The 22476-nt window shown below is 40.3% G+C and overlaps 1 protein-coding gene across 1 annotated transcript in view; it reads right to left on the minus strand.

Annotated features, from left to right (window-relative positions):
- The window catches only part of LOC134800567 (tubulointerstitial nephritis antigen), a 60721-nt gene that overhangs the window by 23440 nt on the left and 14805 nt on the right, over positions 1-22476 (minus strand). The window contains exons 2-4 of the mRNA XM_063773056.1: positions 14247-14380; positions 9913-10093; positions 3382-3557 (exon numbers count right to left, since the gene is read on the minus strand). Of these exons, the coding sequence (XP_063629126.1) occupies positions 3382-3557; positions 9913-10093; positions 14247-14380 (491 nt within the window). The remainder of the gene's footprint in view (positions 1-3381; positions 3558-9912; positions 10094-14246; positions 14381-22476) is intronic.

The following is a 22476-nucleotide window of genomic DNA, read 5'->3' on the forward strand; positions in this document are numbered from 1 at the left end:
GATCTACAAGTCGAGGTGATTCCATGATTTTCTGACGTTTGTCAAGGGTTTCATAGGAAAATCCAGTATGCTTTAGGTACTCACAAAGTGTCGTTCTGCCATAAGGAAAATTTTCATCACACTCTTGGATTTTTTTCAGAAGGCTATCAATAGTCACAACAATATTTTGTCTATAGCTGTCATAAATTATTCGACTTATGAGATCTTCTGTGAAGTTGTCAATTTTCGGAAACTTTTTTGCTTCTACGTTGGTATTGGTGGCTCTTTCACTTGTACCGAGTTTTTGATTGTATGTATATGCATACAGATTGGTCCCGTTTTTGTCAAAACCCAGTTCTGATGATGGGATCCATGAGGAATCGAGGGAACTCCTCAAATCTTAAAGGCATACATATAGTGATTTTTGGGTTTTTATCAACAAATCAAGCATATACATCCAGAAAAGTGACATTTGATGAAGTGGAACTGCTGATGATGATCAGAACGGAACTCTTCAACGACGTATAGTTCATGTTTGGCGATTTGTCCTCTTAGTTATGTTTGTTAAGCAAGTTAAGTTTTTAAGCCACATTTTTGTCAAGATCGAGTTCCGATGAAGGGATCCATGAGGAATCGAGGGAACTCCTCAAATCTTAAAGTCATGCGTAAGAGATTTTTGTATTTACATCAGAAAATCAAGCATTTTCATTAAAAACTGTCGCATTTGATGAAGTGGAACTGCTGATGATGATCAGAACAGAACTCTTCAACGACGCAAGGTTCACGTTTGGCGATTTTTCCTCTTCGTTATGTTTGTTAAGCAAGATAAGTTTTTAAGCCACATTTTTGTCAAGATCGAGTTCTGATGAAGGGATCCATGAGGAATCGAGGGAACTCCTCAAATCTTAAAGTCATGCGTATAGAGATTTTTGTATTTACATCAGAAAATCAAGCATTTTCATTAAAAATTGACGCATTTGATGAAGTGGAACTGCTGATGATGATCAGAACAGAACTCTTCAACGACGCATAGTTCACGTTTGGCGATTTTTCCTCTTCGTTATGTTTGTTAAGCAAATTAAGTTTTTAAGCCACATTTTTGTCAAGCTCGAGTTCTGATGAAGGGAACCATGAGGAATCGAGGGAACTCCTCAAATCTTAAAGTCATGCGTATAGAGGTTTTTGTATTTACATCAGAAAATCAAGCATTTTCATTAAAAACTGTCGCATTTGATGAAGTGGAACTGCTGATGATGATCAGAACAGAACTCTTCAACGACGCATAGTTCACGTTTGGCGATTTTTCCTCTTCGTTATGTTTGTTAAGCAAATTAAGTTTTTAAGCCACATTTTTGTCCAGATCGAGTTCTGATGAAGGGATCCATGAGGAATCGAGGGAACTCCTCAAATCTTAAAGTCATGCGTATAGATTTTTTTTTAACTTCATCATAAAATCAAACATTTACATTAAAAACTGTGGCATTTGATGAAGTGGAACTGCTGATGATGACCAGAACAGAACCCGGACTCGGACCCGGACCTTGACCCGGACTCCGACCCGGATCTTGACCCGGACTCGGACCCGGACCTTGACCCGGACTCGGACCCGGACCTTGACCCGGACTCGGACCCGGCCTCGGACTCGGACCCGGACTCGGACCCGGACTCGGACCCGGACTCGGACCTTGACCCGGACTCGGACCCTGACTCGGACCCGGACTCGGACCCGGACTCGGACCCGGACTCGGACCCGGACTCGGACCCGGACTCGGACCCGGACTCGGACCCGGACTCGGACCCGGACCTTGCCCCGGACTCGGACCCGGACCTTGACCCGGACCTTGACCCGGACTCGGACCCGGACTCGGACCCGGACTGGACCCGGACCTTGACCCGGACTCGGACCCGGACTCGGACCCGGACTGGACCCGGACTCGGACCCAGACTCGGACCCGGACCTTGACCCGGACTCGGACCCAGACTCGGACCCGGACTGGACCCGGACTCGGACCCAAAGTCGGACCCGGACTCGGACCCGGACGCGGACCCGGACTCGGACCCGGACTCGGACCCGGACTCGGACCCAGACTCGAACCCGGACCTTAACCCGGAAATCCACTATGATACCTTAACTAAATAAACCACTATGATTACCTACCATAAAATGTAGGTATAAAGTATGATGATGCCAATCTTACTAGCCCCTCCCGCTCAAACCCCCGTACACCGCACCGCATGCGCCGTTAAGTGGGTTAGGTTAGGTTTGAACTGCGATCTTCACAGAACCGAACAAGGGTTAGGTTAGGTTAGAACTGCGAGCCTTACAGAAACGAAATGCTACTTGAAAAGTGGGTTTGATTAGGTTCGAACTGCGATCCTCACAGAACCGAACTGCTATCAGAGAAGTGAGTTAGGTTAGGCTAGAACTACGACCCTTACGGATGCGAAATGCTAGTAGACAAGTGGGTGGTTTTACCTCCTTTTCTACATACATAGTACACAATCTACAATAATCTTTCACCGGCCCCCATAGAAGTCGGTTTTTTTTTCTTAAAAATTATTTTTAATGCTGTAGGTCCAATTTCTCTAAAAAGTCCATTGTACACATTTTTGACTATTTGCTTACTTTGACTGTTTAAATGAGTTCGAGCACTTGTACTGGTTTTCTTTTTATCTACCCACGGACGAAACATTTTTACCAAAACAACTTAAATAGTATAAACACGTTATCACTAAATCAGTTCCAACGGAATACTAGATGGACTTTTCCCGTTTGTTGCAGCCCTACCCTCCAGATGTTTGTTATTGCATTTGCATTTTTAGTCACGCCATTTGATATTGAAACCTAATGCAAACGTTTACGTTAGCCTTTCATATATGTAAGAAACCACTTATGCTCTTTTAACAATAGATGACTAATTAGCTTATCTTTATAGCTTTTGGCTCTTACGCCGCCGGACGAACTATATGTTCGTGCAAACTCAAAAACTACTGAACGGATTTTCATGCGGTCTTCACCTATCAATAGAGTTATTCTTGAAGATTTATGTGTAATCATTTGTTACGGTTTTGTGTAACCCGTGCGAAGCCGAAGCGGGTCGCTAGTTTGAATTGTAATTTATAATTTATTTGCTACTATCATGGTTAACACAGATAACCTTGCATCTCCTGAGCTTTCATTTAGATGCAGATTCTTTCTAAACCTGTTAGACATGACTCTCTAGTACTGAAGAAGGAAATTTCAGGCGGTCTAGCGTGAGTTGCGTTCTCGCGCGCGACTCCATACATCTAGCGCGACTTCAAGTATGGTCTCGCGCTCGAGAACGCAACTCATGCTAGACCTCCTGAACACTCTTTTGGGGAAGCCTCGTGTACCTGTATGTGAGTGTAACCAGTACTCACCCAGCTTGTAAGTGAGCCCGTCCTTCAGCTTCTTCCCGTAGAACTGCGAGTAGTTGTAGGCGCGCCAGCCCAGGCCGGGCTGGTTCACGCCGTACACCACGTCGTCGCTCATCAGGCATGCGTCGCGCTCGCACGACCACTCCGTCTTCTTCGTCCCCTCGTCGTGAACGCATTCGCTGTCGACAATTATAGAAATACTATGTGTATCGACTTAAAATGCTTATACGAGGTGTAACAAAAAATTGAAGACTTGAGAATTGAAGTCGTCAAAAAAACCTTCCAATTTTAGTTTTTCCTAATCAGAACACGATACTGAATATGCCCTTAAACTGATTTTTATTACACCTACATCTTGTAGTTCTGAAATTCATGATATCATTTTAACTAGCACATGACTTGTCTCCTTTAAAATACTTGCAGATTAGGCGAAATTCCTCAATCACTGTAGCGATTTAGATATCTAATTTATAAAACTAGCAAATTCAGATAATTTAAAGCATCATTCAGGAAGGTAGGTAGACCTGTTTCGATTTCAAGTTATTTATCGATTTGCATTTTAAAATACCAAGCTAGATTTGAGACCATGAAATCGCGATTTAAATGGTATTTTACCACAAAGCCACGTAAAATTAACGATGCGTTTATCATTTTGTTTTGTACCTGTACACATATCACAATATGAGACAATAATGAGTGATGACGACGATATGATTTATAGCCACAATGAAAAATGACTAAGACCTAGGTCATTGCAGTCACCTTGGCTCTAACGGTACCTTAGCGGAATTTACGATACCCGTGCATAACATTAAAGACGATTATTGCTTGCATATTGATGAGAGCACATTCGATATCGGTCTTTGTGGTGTCAATCAAGTCGTTTGTGCTAGGCGCATACGCATGCGGTGCCCATTACGATGTCATGTGCAGGATTTGATTTACAACTGACTGGTCTACAGAGTTAGACATCTTTATCGATTCAAATTGTAGTCTTAGTTAGACCAATGTGAAATTTAAAGAAAAGCAAAGACGTCTGGAGCACGTTCTTGAACAATCTATTAGAATGCAGTGCCAATGGCCAATCCATCCATCGTTGCCACACAAATAAAGTAGGCGTTCGGTTTATTTACTGCGCTTGCCCTCCTTTGATCTTATCCGATCTGACGCCTCTTGGTGAAACTCCCTTTTAACGAAGTTTGTACCTAAATGTGTAGAAATGTGGCAAAATATAAGTGTGAACATATAAATTTGTTAAAATGTGGAACGCTGGAGTGTTGGCCAAATATTATGAATGTTGTCTATAGGATTTAAAAGAGGAAATACCGGGCCTACAGTAGTCATCTGCGTAATTTGTTTACAATTATCATTAATCCTTACAAAAATGATGTCACCTCGAGTCATTATAAAGGACACTAGCTGTCACGAATTATGTTTATTAAAATAACGTTATTTATTAGATAATGACGTAACTGTTGAAAAAATTAACAGTCCGTCAAAATGACAAATCACCAAATTGATTGTATATTCATTTACTCGTTTTTCCGTGTATATTTATGTAGCGTGTGCTAATAGAAATGAATAATTATATACCGCCCTCTTAAAGTTACATTGTTTCTCAGTTTGTTCAATTGTTCACAGTACCTATAATATTATAATAAATATTTATCTACATATATATCATAAACATAATCAGAACTAGTACACGGTCCTTGTAATATGTGCGTTAAAATAAATACACAATAACAGTACCTGCTCACCTACTAAAATTAAATGCTAACATAATATGACTCAATGATGTGTACACGTTTTAAGATTTTGACGGTTGACAGGTGATGAAACTTTGATGTTGGAATGTGAGTTTTATTTTAACTAATTGTGATTTTATATTACAATTGGAGGGCAATGTTTGTCACATTTGGCAACGACACATGTGCGACATATGTATGTTAAACCTGTTTACGCCAAAATATTCAAAATATGTGTAAATGCCATTCGAAATTTAAATTTATCCTCCCACGAAAAGGATGATACCTTAACCCCTGTCGTCTAACTAATAGTATACTATAGAGCGGTGGCGTTAGATATAATTAACTATTTGTGGCTTTCCATTACCGATGGGTCCTTCCGAAATTCCTATAGAAATTCTGATAAAAAGGTCCTTATTGCAGATGAAGCATAAGGACTCTTCTCTGGTGGAAAGGCACATTTACTATTTACATTATCGATATCAATATATCACGCTATAGCTCTAATCTCCGAACGGAAACACAAACCATTCTAAATGTCTGAATCAATTGCAGCAAATCTACCTTGATACCTTTATCGCTTCTTTATCTGTGGTGACATGACAGTAGTTAGATACGTCCGTAATACAGATTTTAAATAACCGGACTTCCCCTTTTAAAGGTAAACGCACTTTTATCAACAACACTCCTTTAATTTGTCATCTTTTAGTTACTGTTGTATCTATTTTTCCCCTATGTGTTACTGTTTAGTTTAATTATTGTCTATATTCCTTAGCTTTAATTATTAGTTAGATCCCCACATGAAAATCAGCGCTGCGGCTTACCGTAGCATTACGCTGAGTGGGTCCTTTTTAACGTCCATCTCATCTATGTCTTGTCTGGTTTGGTTTGACGTAAATGAATATATTTTCTTTCTTTCTTTCATAATATCGTACAGATGAATAGAAGGGAAGTAGTCGTAATATACACCGTACCTACTTAATAGCTATTTGTGCAACTACATATATACGTGCTAAATTTCTGTGCATAGCAAACGCAGTATTAGAATTTTGAGCAGAGCGAGGGAAAATTTCATACAATTATAAAACTTGCTTACAACATTTGGTTATGAAATGCGACCTGTTGTAAAGGAGAACAGCGTGACATACAAAAGTATATTTGAGAAGAAAAAACTGAAAATAGAAAATGTTATGGAAATAAACTAACGTCCATTGCCTTATAAATATATTCGGCAAATGATTGCTCAAGGCCGTGACCGTGTGACAATTACTCATGACGTAATAACTCCGTCATCAACGTCAATAGATGACTAATTATGACTATTATGGCGTTTATGACAACGCAGGACCACGATTATATGCTCCACATTTTATTGTACCTGTTATGTAATAGAATATCTATGGAATGGTCAAGCCATATTTAAACCAAGGTGTAGGGAAGTCAAGCAGAGCAAGGGATTTTGCTGAGATCTGATAACTTTTTTACAGTAAAAGCTATATGAAATGTTTTAGTGAGAAAACTATACAACACAAGTATGACTATATGGCTAGTTGCTATTGAACTCCCACCGAAAGTTATTTAGAAATTTCTAGTAAGAAATCAAAACGATTATGGTAGTTTAAGCAAAGCTTTTTTTTACGACATTATTGGTTTTATTTTGAATGAAACTGTAATACAAAGTGACTTGTTCTCATTGCTTTTAAGTGTAGTTTTCCGTTACACAACCTATATTTCAACCTAGGTATATTTTTCCTTCATGACAGCAGTCTGTGGCAGTTAACCACTGAAAAGTTAACAACACATTGTACCGAGATTGCACATTCACGCGAAGCTTCATACAAAAGCTAGTAAAGTCAAAATGGCTCTTATTTGAACACAATCCTCGGAGTAAACAAATAATGAGTACTATGTGGTTTCGTGCCAAGTGTGACATCACTGTGAGTTAACAATTTCACGGTGATAATCTTATTAACGCTTTGCTGACGACAACGCACATCTCTCAGTAGGATACTAGAGGGATACTTATCAGTTAGTACTGCTCTACTGCTACTGAGGATCTTGAGATATCTGCACCCTGATTGTAAGGATAAGTCTAAGTACAAGACGTGTAAAGATTTGCTGACTAGGAATGAAAAACCTAACGAATTTTAGCTCTTAGAATTTTCTCAGTAAGTATTTAATGATCATGTTAATTGTGTAAAGAAAGGTATACTACTAACATTTAAGAAAGACTTGTGTTAAAATCTATTCTAAAGTTATATGGTTTATGGTTTAAGACATTTATTCTCATAAGAATATACATTATTCACTTAAAATGAGAATATAAATTTAACTTAATGCTATAAATAACTTGGTGTAGGTATTATTATGATTTTGCATCTCAAGGAAACGAGTAAAGTTAACAGATATTATATTTATTCTTAATCTTATCTTTATACTTACACGGAGTTTCGAGAAAAAATGGTAAGTTAACACGCGTGCATGTTAGGTAGTCATCCCTAGTAGAAGTGGAATTTATATTTGGTAACTCAAAACCATTTGAATAGTGCTAAATATTTGGTTTGCTGCATGTCAAGTCTTGGAAAACACAAGCAGACTGGGTTATCTCAACATACTTGTAAGTTATTATAGACAGCTAGTAATAATTTTGTTAAAATTATTAATAATAGACTTCGGCAGTTGAAACATTTGAAAACAAATTGAAATGGCAACGAGCCAAAATACTAGTTTCAGAGTGAATGGCAGATCGATCACCTAGGCATTGATCTGACACCTGCCTCTTTAAATACATCTAGCATTGTACTTGACTTGTAGCGCTGAACTATCAATAGTATTAGAATAAATGGGCCATTATCTATGAAAAGGGACCTTATTGTCGATGGCGCTTATGCCGCACAGCATCGCGCGGTATTGTATTTATATCGGAGCATCGTTAATAATCGCGTAAGCGCCATCGACAATAAGGTCCCTTTTCATAGATAACGTCACAAATATACTTCAATGTTTCATATGTATAACGTAACACACTGTTTCTGTAATCATCCTTTTTCAGGACATAGTGATATGTATGCGAATTAGACACTTAAGATATCTGCACTCAAAGTGGGATTGTAGTTATCGTAAGAAATGACCAGCGCGGAAATACTTAAAAACAATCAGCCATCAGTTGATAAGTGTTTCTGTTTCATGAAACTATTTTATGACACTACTAAATCTATGTAAAGCCATGGGGGTATTAGGGGTTCGCGAGGTCTACAGCCCACAAAGCCACTAATTTAAGTGGGTGACATAGGTGTTTTTAAAAATGCTATAATATAATGTATGGAAATGATAACATGCAAACGGTTGTCATCTTGGCTATTAGGTCCCCTAATCGTTAGTAATGCCCCCTGACTGGTGTAACCGTCAGGCGAATCGAACGCTTAATACGGACAACGGTTCAGACCGATTGTTAAAGCGCCGCAAATTAAAAACAATTGTCATGATCAAAGTAAACAAACCAACCGACGTACCAAGGCTAAATTCATTGTATATTTGGCAAAACGTGTAAAATAATCGGTACTGAGTCCGACTTGAAAATAACAGTCGATACTACTTTAAGGCGGCTTTGAGGTAGAATGAATGGATATAATTTGAATGGAACTATATAATTGAACACAGATATAACGCAAGTGAAGAAGAAGAAAATTGGAAAATATTTATGTAACAAAGTAGTAGATACATACGGAACCTCTCATTCAAGGTAAGTGTTCCATAATGTTAGATATCTACTGACTGATCTGATAACTGAAACTACGTTGTTTTCAAACATAAATTACTTACTTATAGCTTTTCAACTGTAAATGATTTAGATAGGTATCCCACTTGTTAGGCTTCTCACTTTTTTGGTAACTCGCCCAAAATAGTCATGTTTACTTAGCGTAATAGAATATATACTGTGCCATTTGCGTTTTAGAACCCTCCCACACACCATCTTAAGAAATTGTAAAGCAAATATTGTTAGGAATACACGAGTACCTGCAGACTACAGCGTGACGTTGGGGTTTAAGAAACGGAATGTCACTTTGTTGTGTAAATGTAGTTTCATATATCTTAAACAATTCCATAAATCTTTCTCTCCGTCATTTGTTTCAAGTGGTGATAAGTGTTCGAGATTTATTCTTATTATGAGAGGCAAGATGTGGGCCATTTACCCCATTATTTCAGACAAATTCGTTGCATTTCGTAAGCAAGTGAATCACGTCCAGGTATAACGTGTTGTGGGATTAGCGATTTGGTAATGCTCTGGCAGCGGACTCGTCAAAATGACAGCATAGGGCGTGGTACGTGAATAGAAACTGCTGTTCTCGTGAACACCTCGCTGTTTTTTATACGCGTGAGTAATGAGATTTCAATGCAGCTGTGTCTGCTGTGTCGCAACTGCCACGACAATGATACGACAGTAACGAGCTTTACAAACTTTTGTATAATTAAAATGTATGTATGTAGATAGTTATGTCAACAGGTAAACAAATCTTGCTAGTTATTAAATTCCGCAGAATTTCCATTACATATTTGTTGATTGTGCTAAAATTTTGCTTGTACTCAATGCACATTCAGTATTGCGGCAGGTGCGTAGGTTCCGATAAACCCGCGTGCGATCATACCACGAGTAAAGTTTCATCTCATTAAATTCCATCAACTATTTGTTGATTGAAAAGTTTATAGTGGAATTTTGCAAAGTTTCTCCAAAATGTCACGTAATCTGTTCCATTGAAACGATGCTGACGTTGGGAAGTGAACTTACCAAGTGTTGCAGTTGTCTGCGCGGGTCTGGCCGGGCAAGTACAGCTGGCCACGGTGCCGGCACGGCTGCAGGATAAGCCCCGGGTCCGCGGTCTGGTTGCGGCACACGGGCAGGTAGTCGGGGCAGCAGTCGTCGTGCGCTCGATTGAAGTCGCAGAACTCGTCGCAGTAGCACAACGTGTCTGTGTGGTATGGAAAGAATATCTCTAGAGCATAATTCACGACCATCAAAGAGAAACACTGTAACGTAAAGCTTCTAAGAATGTTCTTTGTTCACGTTGAGTGACTTGTACGTTTATCGAACGAGCGAGCGAAGCGAAGTGAAGTTCTTACATTCAACTTGGAACACACGGCTGGCTAGGGGCACGTCCCGGCATTTCGATGTTATTAAGCTGAACTATCAGAGGATAGTTTGATACACAATAACTTAAGTAAACTTGTTCTAATTTAAATGAAATTGGGTGAACGTATAGTTGAGGGCATTATATTTTAGTCATTAAATTTTGAGCAGGCTCGATCAAGAGGTTATTGAGCTAGAAGAGCTTAAAATGTTAAAAAGCTATCGGGTCTTCCAATTCTGGTCATTTTAATTGCAAGAAAGTATGGTCGAGTTTGGTATCAAATGAAAGTGCTCGGTTTATATAATAATAATAATAATAAACCGTATTCGCCGTTACAGAGAGCGTGTGGATCGATTCCAGCAGAATCGCCTTTTTCAAAGTGACCAAAGGAAGGTGTACCGAAAGTGGGAGGAAACCAACCTTCGTACGCCCGACACGCGGCCGCCGGATGCTACTGCCATGACTGACTTCTGGCGTAGCATCTGGTCGATGCCTGTTGGACATACCGAGGGGGGTTGGATGAGTGTTGTCGAGCGTGAGTGCGAGTTCATCGAACCTATGGGGGCAGTCACCATCAGCCCGGATGACGTCAGTTGTGCCATCCGCACGGCCCAGAATTGGAAAAGTCCTGGACCGGATGGATTGCACAACTTCTGGCTAAAGTGGTTCCGATGCTCGCACTCGCGCTTGGCAGCACAATTCCAACAAGCCCTCGAGCTTGGTTCTCTCCCACCTTCCTTAACAACTGGTGTCACCTACCTGCTCTATAAGTCCGGTAGTACCACGGAAGCGAAAAACTACAGACCCATCACATGCTTGCCTACACTCTACAAGCTCCTTACATCCATTTTGAGAGCAAAAATCAACGCGCACATTGTCGCAAACAATATTCTGGCTTCCGCTCAAAATGGATGTAGGGTTGGGTCCCGTGGTACTAAAGAGCTCCTCCTCATAGACATGACCATCTGCCAACAAATCCGGCGGAACAAGGGGGCCCTCTCAGCCGCTTGGATTGACTACAAGAAGGCCTATGATTCGGTGCCTCATTCATGGTTGGGGAGGGTCTTAGAGTTGTATAAAGTTGATGCAGCTTTGAGAGCCTTCCTAAGCGCGTGTATGAGGCAGTGGACCACAGTCCTTCGTCAACCAGGAGACGGGGATGACCCCCCTGACCCGCAGGATTTTATAAGGATTGAGCGAGGAATATTTCAGGGTGACAGTCTGAGTCCCCTATGGTTCTGCCTAGCTCTCAATCCCCTCAGTACCCTGCTGAAGGATTTGGGACTAGGTTGCCGGCTTCGGAGAGAGGGTGAAATCATTTCTCACCTTCTGTACATGGATGACCTCAAATTATTTGCACCAAATAGCCAAGACTTGTCGGAGCTACTGAAAACCACCGAAGGTTTCAGTAGTGCCATCAACATGGAGTTTGGTGTCGATAAATGTGCGGTTATGCATGTACAGCGGGGGAGGGTTGTAAATTCAACAAATTTACAACTCTCTGAGACAATGTCTTTCAGATCTATCTCTGAATCAGAAACCTATAAATACCTTGGCATGTCACAGTCGTTGGGTATTGAGGACGAGGGTATTAGACGGTCGGTGAAGGAGCGTTTTTTCAGTCGGCTCACAAAAGTCCTTAACAGTCTTTTGTCAGGAGGCAACAAAGTGCGCGCCTTCAACGCCTGGGTAATGCCCCTACTCACATACTCCTTTGGCATACTAAGGTGGACTCAGACCGAGCTGGACGCCCTGGATCGGAGGGTCCGGTCACTGCTCACCTCACATCGCATGCTACACCCACGCTCGTCAGTTATGAGATTGTACATCCCACGGAAGTGTGGAGGCCGAGGCTTCCTAAACGCCAAGGATCTCCACAACCGCGAGGTGTACAATCTCAGGAATTATTTCCTTAACAACGAGTGTGAGATGCATCGTGATGTGGTGGCAGTAGACAGGAACCTCACGCCGCTCTCCTTGGCAAACGAGAACTGGCGCAAACCTGTGGTACTAAGTACTGCGGATCGCAAGGCGGCATGGGAGAGTAAGGTGCTACACGGGCGGTTCTACAAGGCCCTCACGGGACCCGATGTGGACCTGCTCGCGTCGGTGAACTGGTTACGATTCGGGGACCTCTTCGGAGAAACCGAGGGTTTTGCCTGTGCAATTGCGGACGAAGTGATGATGACGAACAACTATCGGAAATATATCCTGAAGGACGGTACGGTCGACATTTGTCGGGCATGCCGCCGTCCCGGAGAGTCACTCAGGCATATCATTTCCGGTTGTTCTCATCTTGCTAACGGCGAGTACTTGCACAGACATAATCTCGTAGCCAGAATTATTCACCAGCAACTTGCTCTTCTATATGGCCTTGTGGACCGCGAAGTACCGTACTACAAGTACTTACCTGCGCCTGTTCTCGAGAATGGTCGTGCCACGCTCTATTGGGATCGATCTATCATCACAGACAGGACTATTGTAGCCAATAAGCCTGACATTGTGATAATAGATCGATCGCAACGTCGGGCCGTGCTCGTTGACATCACCATCCCCCATGATGAGAATCTCGTGAAGGCCGAGAAGGACAAGTCCAGTAAGTACCTAGACTTGGCTCACGAGATAACCGCCATGTGGGATGTTGATTCGACGATCATTGTCCCGATAGTCGTTTCAGTGAACGGTCTAATAGCGAAGAGTCTCGACCAACATCTTGAGAGACTCTCGCTAGGTGGTTGGATCAAGGGTCAGATGCAGAAGGCGGTGATCTTGGACACGGCGCGGATAGTCCGCCGGTTCCTCTCTCTGCAGCCCTGACCACCGGTAGCTTGGGCCTTGCCCCGCTGCTGGCGGCACCCTAGGTTAGGTTTTTTATAATGTGTTTATATGTATTTTTTATCGTTTTGTAAGTGTTTTTATATTTTACTTTTATATTCATATTATAAAAACCCTAACGTAAGACGAAAAATAAATAAAGAGAACAATAATAATAAGAGCCTTTTATTTCCCAAATATAAATGTTACAATTAAATTTAGAGTTTAAGTATTATTTTGAAATAAAGTTACAAAGAAAAGAATTTAAAAAGTACTAAGTATTAGGTACTAAGTATTTTTATGTGGGTTTGTCCATTTTTGGACGTAGGCCTCCTCCATGTCACACCATAGTTTTCTGTCGGCGGCCAGACTGGCCCAGGCTATGCCTGCCTGCTCGGTTATGTCGTGCTCGGTTTACACATTTATAATATTGTTTTGTAATTTAAGATTTTACAATAATTAGCAAGATAAAAACGAAATAAAATAAACATAATATTAGTATTTGACATTTGACAACAAAGATTACGGCTTAAAATGCTAAAAAGCTATTTGTGAGGGGTCTTGCAATTCTGGTCATTTTAATTGCAAGAAAGTATGGTCGAGTTTGGTATCAAATGAAAGTGCTCGGTTGACACATTTATAATTTTGTTTTGTAATTTAAGATTTTACAATAATTAGCAAGATAAAAATGAAATAAAACAAACATAATATTAGTATTTGACATTTGACAACAAAGATTACGGCTTACCACAGATACAGGTTATTTTAATCTCTATGGTGACTTAAATTTATCAATTAAGGGCTCACTGCATTCAATTGGTCTTTTTGGCGTACCGAGAGTTCTCAGTTCGGGGCGAACTACTAGTTTATACACTGTCAAAGCAATGATTCCTAATTAATTCAAAGGCAGTGGAAGTTCTATAACTGCCTATAATCATCTCGAGGAGTATCGTTATGAATATTCTTATGACAATTAATTCTTAATAAACGGATCCTCGCGTAGCAGATATAAATGTCATTTACGGTAGGTAGGTACTTTAAAAATATCAGTTTGAATTTTGCAGCGGTTGAAGCAACAAATGTCACAAAAAGGACACTCATACAAATTGCCAGTCGGAGTATCATCTGCACACCAACACAAAATGTATCTGTAACTAGTTCATGTGTAACGCGTAGGTACCGAGTATCCTGTGCGCGCAGGAGTCGCGGCGGTCGCGGCAGCACTCGCGGGTCTTGCCGCAGAACGGGCCCTCCGGCAGGTCGGGGCCCGTGTACGCCGCCACCGAGCCCAGCACGCACAACACTAATATGCATCTGAAACAACGTAGAAACAGTAAAATACGAATGCAAACTATTAACGTATGTAGATAAGTACACCCTGCGCCGTTCCGCTTTGGCTATTATCCTATACCCAAGAGCTTAATGAAAATGGGTCATTTTTGTAACGGAATCTCCATTTGAAGTTACTGTACCTACCACGATTGTGCTCTACTACTCATATTATAGGCTTAGGTAGGTATAATACGTTAACAACTTATTTTCTACCTTCACTATCTATCTAGTTATGGTTGACTGGTAGAGGATGCTTTGAAGTATTAAGCCGGTAATTTTAATTGCGTTCAAGTTTGAATAATGAAGATTTAACAATCGGTTAGAGATAATCTGATAATATCCCGTCTTGCCGCCCAGCTGATCTAACGTTAAAACTGCATGTCCAACTCGTAGTTTATACCATGAATATTCACGATATTTGAGGTGTAGTATCGTTACCCCCAGAAAATTCCGACTTTTGGTCTACCGCTTCCGGTCAGAAAAGTGTATGACGGCCCGGCCAAACGGTCAGACCTAGGTGGGGGGTGCTCGACCAAATGTCATAGAGGGACCCTGGCAGTTTTTGACGCCGCCATGTTTTTTTCAATATGCTCGACTTTTTGAAGTGAAAACTTCTTTAGCGGCGCTGAGCACTTTTTGAGGTGGGGAAAAAATGATAAACTCGGGACAGCGTAACGCGTAACGCGTAAGGCGTCTCTCCTCTCTTTCTACCGCACGGCGATAATGTATGCCTGAGCCTGCTGTTTCATGTAGGCGGCGCAGGGCGCTTGCGTGACTTATGTCATGTGTGACGGACAATGTTATTCACCAAAGAACTTTAGTCATAAGGTCATAACGTATCATAATCAGGTCAATTATTTAAAACTGGACTTTTATATTAAGCAATAAAGCTCAATGTTCTAATCTTGTACGGGCTGAAATACGAGGATCTCACAGTTACATTCTAACTTTATATCACTCCAATATAATTCAATAATTCAATAAAGTCTCATCTTGATGAAATCGCTAATAAAAGTGAACTCTAGTACTGGTGAATAAAACTCATAATATCATGACCAAATATATTTAGATGCGAGGTCTGCAAGGTAACTTTACAATTTCTATTCGAATTTTAAACAATTAACGCTACAAATTTAAGTTCACTGGCCAGCAATTTCGGAACTAAAGTTTTTCAATAGAAAGGAGGATGGGTCAATTATACATAGTGCTGCAAACATTTTGGACTAGTTATTGAGTTTTCACTTCTGTCGGCACTCCCGGAGTGCAACCCGTTGTTTTTATTTTAATTTTTTCAAGTTTGTCCTAGCGCGCTGAAATTTTGGTAACGGAATCTCGGGGTCCCCTAGATACCTATGAAAAAATTTTTTTTGGAAAAATGCTACCATTGCGGGAAAACTGGCCACTTTTATTTTGTACGGCAACTTTTAAACGGTGCGTGATAGATTGGGGGGTGCTCGACCAAATGTCATAGAGGACCCCGAGACAAAACAAACTGCATTAAAAAAATCAAAATGGCCAATTTTTTTTTTTAAGATTTCCGAGCGCGCTGAGATTTGGCATGGCGGGAGATAGAGCCCTCTAGATTCCTATGACAAAAAATTTTTTTTGGAAAAAATCCAAGATGGCTTTTTGGGAATGTTCTGCAATTTGTACATTGCTAGGTCCGAGTCGCTAACCTATTTATTTCTTGTGACAAAGCGAGTACAGCGCGAGACATGATTAAACAACTAATTGACCTAATTCACACGATAACAATGTACGGCAAATATTAATAGATGGAATCTTTAAATGTAATCTACATGTGTGTGCCCTTCAGTTTCAGGAAGGTGCCGATGGTGTAAAATTAACACATTTCGGCACGTAGGTATAGTACGTTTTTTGAGCATTAGAAAAAAACTACCGGATCTTGAAGTGTCTTTTAATTGAAAAACGCTTTTTAAAAATCAGTTAATTATGAAAGCAAAAGAATGAATGTAAATAATCGCATATGATTCATAATTATTACATATTTGCCGTGACTTATTTCAAAAAAGTGTCAGTATTTCAATAAAAATACACGTCAAGATTGTTTACCTTTTTTTATGCTAAAAAAACGAACTATAGGAGTAGTCCTAAAAAAACTAATTAGCCTAAAACGCAAGCCCATTCAATGACTGCAAAACCAGTTTGTAATAAAATATAATAACTAAATTAAAGTTCAATTGAAACAGTAAGTACATTGGCGATTCTTTTTTCAATATTTTTTAACGGTAGATCCTAGTCATATGTTAACTTATAAGTTTTACAGACAGTTAAGTTTCTCACTCAAAGGATAACAATTAATTCCTACAATGCCCGTTCCCCCATTTGAGTTGGGAGATCAGACACCAGTCAGTACAAATACATTTCAATTACTGAGTGGTAGTTTTTATCAGATTAAACAAACTGTAGTTGCAAATCCGAACACTTAATAGCCCTTATCAGCAGACGAAGTGGGTCGCTGCACTGTTGTTCACAGATTGTGTATACAGATGCGACACTCTTACCTATAAACGTGGATTTATGACCCGTAATACCCATAACAGTATTTAATAGGTAAAATCATGTGCACTAGGTCCGTTGGTCAACATACTAGAGGCGGTATTGAACCAACTGTGGAACACTTGGAAGGGTGTATGGTTCTAATATTATTTGTACCTAATTTGGGTATTGCCCGTAGCTCTCATATCGGCCAAGGCCGAAAGATAACACACCATAAGTAAAGTACTAGGTAATAAACGTCACGGAAAAAACTAGGCCAACTTCCTCTAATTAAAACAATGTTTCATATTGAAAAAATAACTATCGGATTGTTAGTTCTCAGAAAACAACGTACCTACATATTTATAATACGAGTAAGCAAAGTAAAATTCCTACATAACACATTTTTAGGGATCCGTGGTCAACTAAGAACCCATATATGTAGTTTCGCCCTAAAAAGTAAGAGCGAATCGCCTGGCGTGGTATGGGCACGTGATGCGGAGGGATGAAAGTCGAAGAAAGTCGACGAGAAAGGTATTACGCATGAATGTGGACGGAATTAACGGGAGAGGAAAACCGAGGAAAAGGTGGATGGACTGTGTGAGAGATGATATGAAACGAACGCAAGTGAATGATGAGATGACGGGCGAGGGAGAGGTATGGAAGAAAAAGACATGCTGCGCCGACCCCAAATGAATGGGATAAGGGCAAGCGAATGATATGTACACTGAAAAAAACCTGGTACTGGTAACCAGAATCTGGTTAGCTGTACTATATTGTCTTGTTGTATATGTGACGACAGGACACTTTGTAAACATAACCAGACCATTCTTGTTAAATTAAATTTGTTAATTCTATGAAGTGTATAGTAGTGGGTATAAGACTTTTAGTAAACCCAACTAGCCGGTCTGTTAATGGTTACTAAATAATACAGTAACATATACGTTCCTGTCCTGTTGTTATAACAAGGTATTGAGTATATGTAACTGAACGATTTGTGCGGTGTACTGGTTTTATATTGTTCACGTTACCAGAACGCACTGTGCTAATGGGGCTTCTAAGCGAGCCATATGTTCACTGCAATATGTGGCCGGCAACTATTGGTGTCCTCTTACTCACATGTTAGAGAGGGACACTAATAGTTGCCGGCCACATATTGTAGTGAACATATGGCCCGTTTAGAAGTCCCTTCAGCACAGTGGGTTCTGGTTACGTGAACAATATATAACCAGTACACTGCTCTTGTAGTAAATACAGACAAGTTTTTAAGCACACTTATTTTTTTTTATTTTATTGATCAAATAAGTAACACAGCATTACAGTAAAACCAAGGCACTGTGACACTACAAAAGAAAAAAACATTTTGTCTCCACAAAGAAAACAATAGACACAAAAATGACATACAAATTAAACATTGGATTTGGGCGACGACGTAACAGCGTGGCTCCGTAGCGTCGTCTGACTCGGCGTAGGATTCGGCAGGTTGCCCCGGAACCGCCGAAACACCACACCCTTCGGCCAGAAGTCCGCGCTTGCGATGGTGTCCTGCAGAGGCCGCGGCACGCGCACTACAAATGAACTGAAGTGCACATAGTGACGCGACTGTAGCTGGTGCACCCTCAGCGTGTAGCCAGTCTTCCGGCGGACGTACTCCACCACCTCGTCGGCCCCGGCGGAGTAATGCAGGCGAGACACGTAGAGCGCCTTACTCGGTGTCGCAACTCGTAGGCCAGAATTAACCGGCTCCGCAGTGCCACACAGAGTTTTACGAGGCGCCCTGCGCGCCTTGCGTTTCCTTTCCACCAGTGTGAATCCCTCCTTATCCACATCGGTGCGGGAGGACTTTTCCTTAATCGGAGCCCGCACATTTCACTGTGTCAGCAACATGCAAACAACACGCACTTATACTATACACTTGTACTAGTTTACAATAAAATTATGGACAGGATCTACGTAAATAAAACATCGACCGGCCGGAACGTAAGACGCTGGCGTAATGGCTGCCGTTCTGTGATTTGCGCAATTCCTTTCTCCGCACCCCGCCACCCGCGCATACACCGTGGTGTTGGCACAACTGTTTGATTCGTTCAGACTACAATGCATTATAGTAACCACAACATAATAACTTGTAACGTGTACACTCGTATCTTTATTTTTACATAGCAATAGTTAGTGTTACAATGCATATATTAAACGAGACAAACGTTTAATATTTACAACACTTGCATCTTTACATATACAACGAAATTGTAAGCAGTACTAAATTGCATTTAACTAGAATTAAACAGTGATGTTTAAAAAACAAGTTTTACACGATACAACATTTTTTGTTATTACTACCGGATTTTAGTAGGTATAACTATATTTTTAATTACTATACGTTCTGGTAGTATTGTAGAAAATTATTTTTTTCGGTGTAGTTTCGCCCTGTCCGGCTGTCTATCTTCGCTTCCCTGTCGACTTCAGGACAGCAGCGTCGCCTCTACGTATTTGTACTCGTACCCCATCGTGTCGTGTACCGGATGGCAACAACGTGCTGAATCGAATCTTAGATACACTTTAACCGTTTTTATCTGACGGATCCGTTACTAACGACCTGAATCTCACTAAAGCCAGACACTAGTAAATACTTGCCTGGGCTAAAGCTCATACCTGTTCCCGAATACACAGTAACGTGCCTAGTCGTAGTTTATAAGGCGAATATCCTTTTCCATGAAGCACTCCTACTACTACTAATTTAAGCTACCTGCGAATCTAGCGGACTCATGTTCAACCTCAGCGAACGAATAGGAAGCACGAAAATAGATTGACAAAATATGCGCCATAAACAAGACTAAGCCATATATCAATCATTGTTCGCGGATAGATTTTCAAAGAGCCAAATAAAAAATCCAAAATATAAAACAAAGAACTTTGACTATAAATCAATCGAGACGGCACTAAAATCGTCCACAGGTTTAGATTTACGGTACCATATAAGCATAAACCAAGCATGCTGGTCAATTCTAAAACGCACTATGTATACTTAAAACAACAGGCATAAGAGTCATCTGTGCTGAGGTGATCTTTTTCGATGGTATAAGTTAACGCAGTAATGCGTCACGTGGAGATTTCATCGAAGAATTAGCATAATGGCGATATAAACAAAACATAATATTGTTGAAACATCATCGGTGTAAACAATGATCGACCTTGCAACCAGAGCAGCACTGAGTTGGTTTTTATTCGAACTGTAAACTTCAACATTCAGTTAGGGCACATATTACGAGTATATAACTAGCCGTTGCCCGCGACTTCGTCCGCGTGGAATTTTATCTTCAACATTTTACATCTTTAGTACCTATCTAATAATATGCCCTTATACAAAGATTCAAGTTCCGCACTCACAAAATATTTGATCTCCATACAAACTTTCAACCCCTTTCTCACCACCTTGGAGGATGAATTTTCAAAAATGCTTAAATTCGTTTTCATGTTTTTTTAATTTAATACCTTTTTGCAAAGTTTCAAGTTCCTAGCTTAAAATAAAATTTGCACCCCAAGACGAACTTTCATCCCTTTTTTAACCCCCTTAGGGGTTAAATTTCCAAAAACGTTACATTTACATTTTTTTTGTAATCGGCTATTATGCCTTTCTAAGAAGTTTCAAAGCATTTGTAATGGATTCAAACTTTCAACCCCTTTTTAACCCTGTTAGGGGATGAATTTTACAAAACGCTGAAATTACTTTTCCTGTCTTTTAATAATATCCCCAAATACAAAGATTCAAGTCCCGCATTCGAAAAAATGTTTGATATCCATACAATCTTTCGACCCCTTTTTCACCACCTTAGGGGACGAATTTTCAAAAACGCTGAAATCAATTTTCTTATATTTTAATAATATATCTTTTTACGAAGTTTCAAATCCCTAGCTTAAAATAAAACTTAAACTCCATACAAACTTTCATCCTCTTTTTAACCCCCTTAGGGGTTGAATTTCTCAAAATCGCTTCTTATCTCTTGTACACTTTATAAATGTAATCTGGTGTACAAATTTCAACTTTCTATCTTTTGTAGTTTCGGCTCTGCGTTGATGAATCAGTCAGTCAGTCAGGACACAAGATTTACATATATAGATATATATAGATGTTGGGAGCATAGGATTAGGAATTAAAACGATCAGAACTTTGCTCAGGTTTTCAGGTGTCAATAGGCAGAGATTGACTCTTAGGCATATATTAAAGTAGGAAGCATTTAGCACAATCGTAACATTGAGTTGTTTGCGGAGCCAATTCACAACCACGTATGAGCGTTCTATCGCTGTAATTTTAACATTATATTATGAATCAAACTGTACGTCATACGATAAGCCACATTGACAATAACAGTGGCATCTGGTGAGTGTAACACCTATCGAGCTATCCCACCAACAACATTTCATGTCAAGTGTTGCCAGAACTAACAAAACGCGTAAAGCTTTACTTTAAATTGTTATCTAATCGCGTAGTACCAATAGCTTTTAACTCTATGGAATATGGTAAATATATTTCAAAAATTTTAACCAGACTACCGTTTTATCCTCGCTTTTAGGAATCGGTTAAATATGTACCTAGGCAAAGGCACGCAGGCTACTTATTTACGACACATCATTGATCAAAGTCGGCTCGGTAGCTTTAACGGTACAGAGTAGAATACACGAGGCAAACATAGCCTGCTGTTGTTGTAACTACAACCCATCCGCTTGGATTTCCCGTAATCAGGTAAAAAAGAACAAATGTGTGGTTTAAAAGTGGGGCATGGGCAGGCTGCAGGCTGAAGACAAAGGCTTGTCACGACGACACGCGGAATGCCAAGGTCGCGCTGTGTCAACAGCGTTATCACCAAATTCCTACCGCGTTACGATATCCAAATACCGTTGCCGGTACAATTTATTGGCAAGATTATGCTATCAACGGCTCACATGCAACTAACTGTTTGCTTTGATAACTTTTTCAGTTACTTACTTGTTATAAAGTAGTCAATTGTTAAACAATGGTAATATGCCATCCATTTCAGTTGAGATATTTTGGCGCTCTGAAGGGTTCGCCAATAAAGGGTAAAGTTCGCGGTAGTACTTACACAGTAGATGACTAGGACAAGAGTTTGGCTTGCACCTTAAAAAATTGCCATGTGCGTTTGCGAGTCACGCTCGCGCCCCGAGGGTTCCATAACATCACACAATTTTTTACAATGTTTTGATTACCTTAAGTTCCATTCATGCTTGACCAGTTTAAATAGGTACTACAATCTATTTGTTATTATGCTCTTCATTCTTTGATGTTACGGTTCTTGATGTATAGCCGTCTAGAAGTTAGACAGACGGATAGCGGAGGCGTAGTACTAGTAACTTCCAAATGACATGCTTCGGGTATAATACCCTACATATGTAGAGTTCTCAAAAATGTTTGTTTAAGAGGTCCACAGTCCTCTGGGATAATGAATTTTAAATTTTACTGGGAGTTAGATAATTTTCAAGTGAAAACTTCTTTAGCGGCGCTGAGCACCTTTTGAGGTGGGAAAAAAATGATAAACTCGAGACAGCGTAACGCATAACGCGTA

This window comes from Cydia splendana, chromosome 20 (assembly GCF_910591565.1).
Source record: "Cydia splendana chromosome 20, ilCydSple1.2, whole genome shotgun sequence".
Taxonomy (NCBI): domain Eukaryota; kingdom Metazoa; phylum Arthropoda; class Insecta; order Lepidoptera; family Tortricidae; genus Cydia; species Cydia splendana.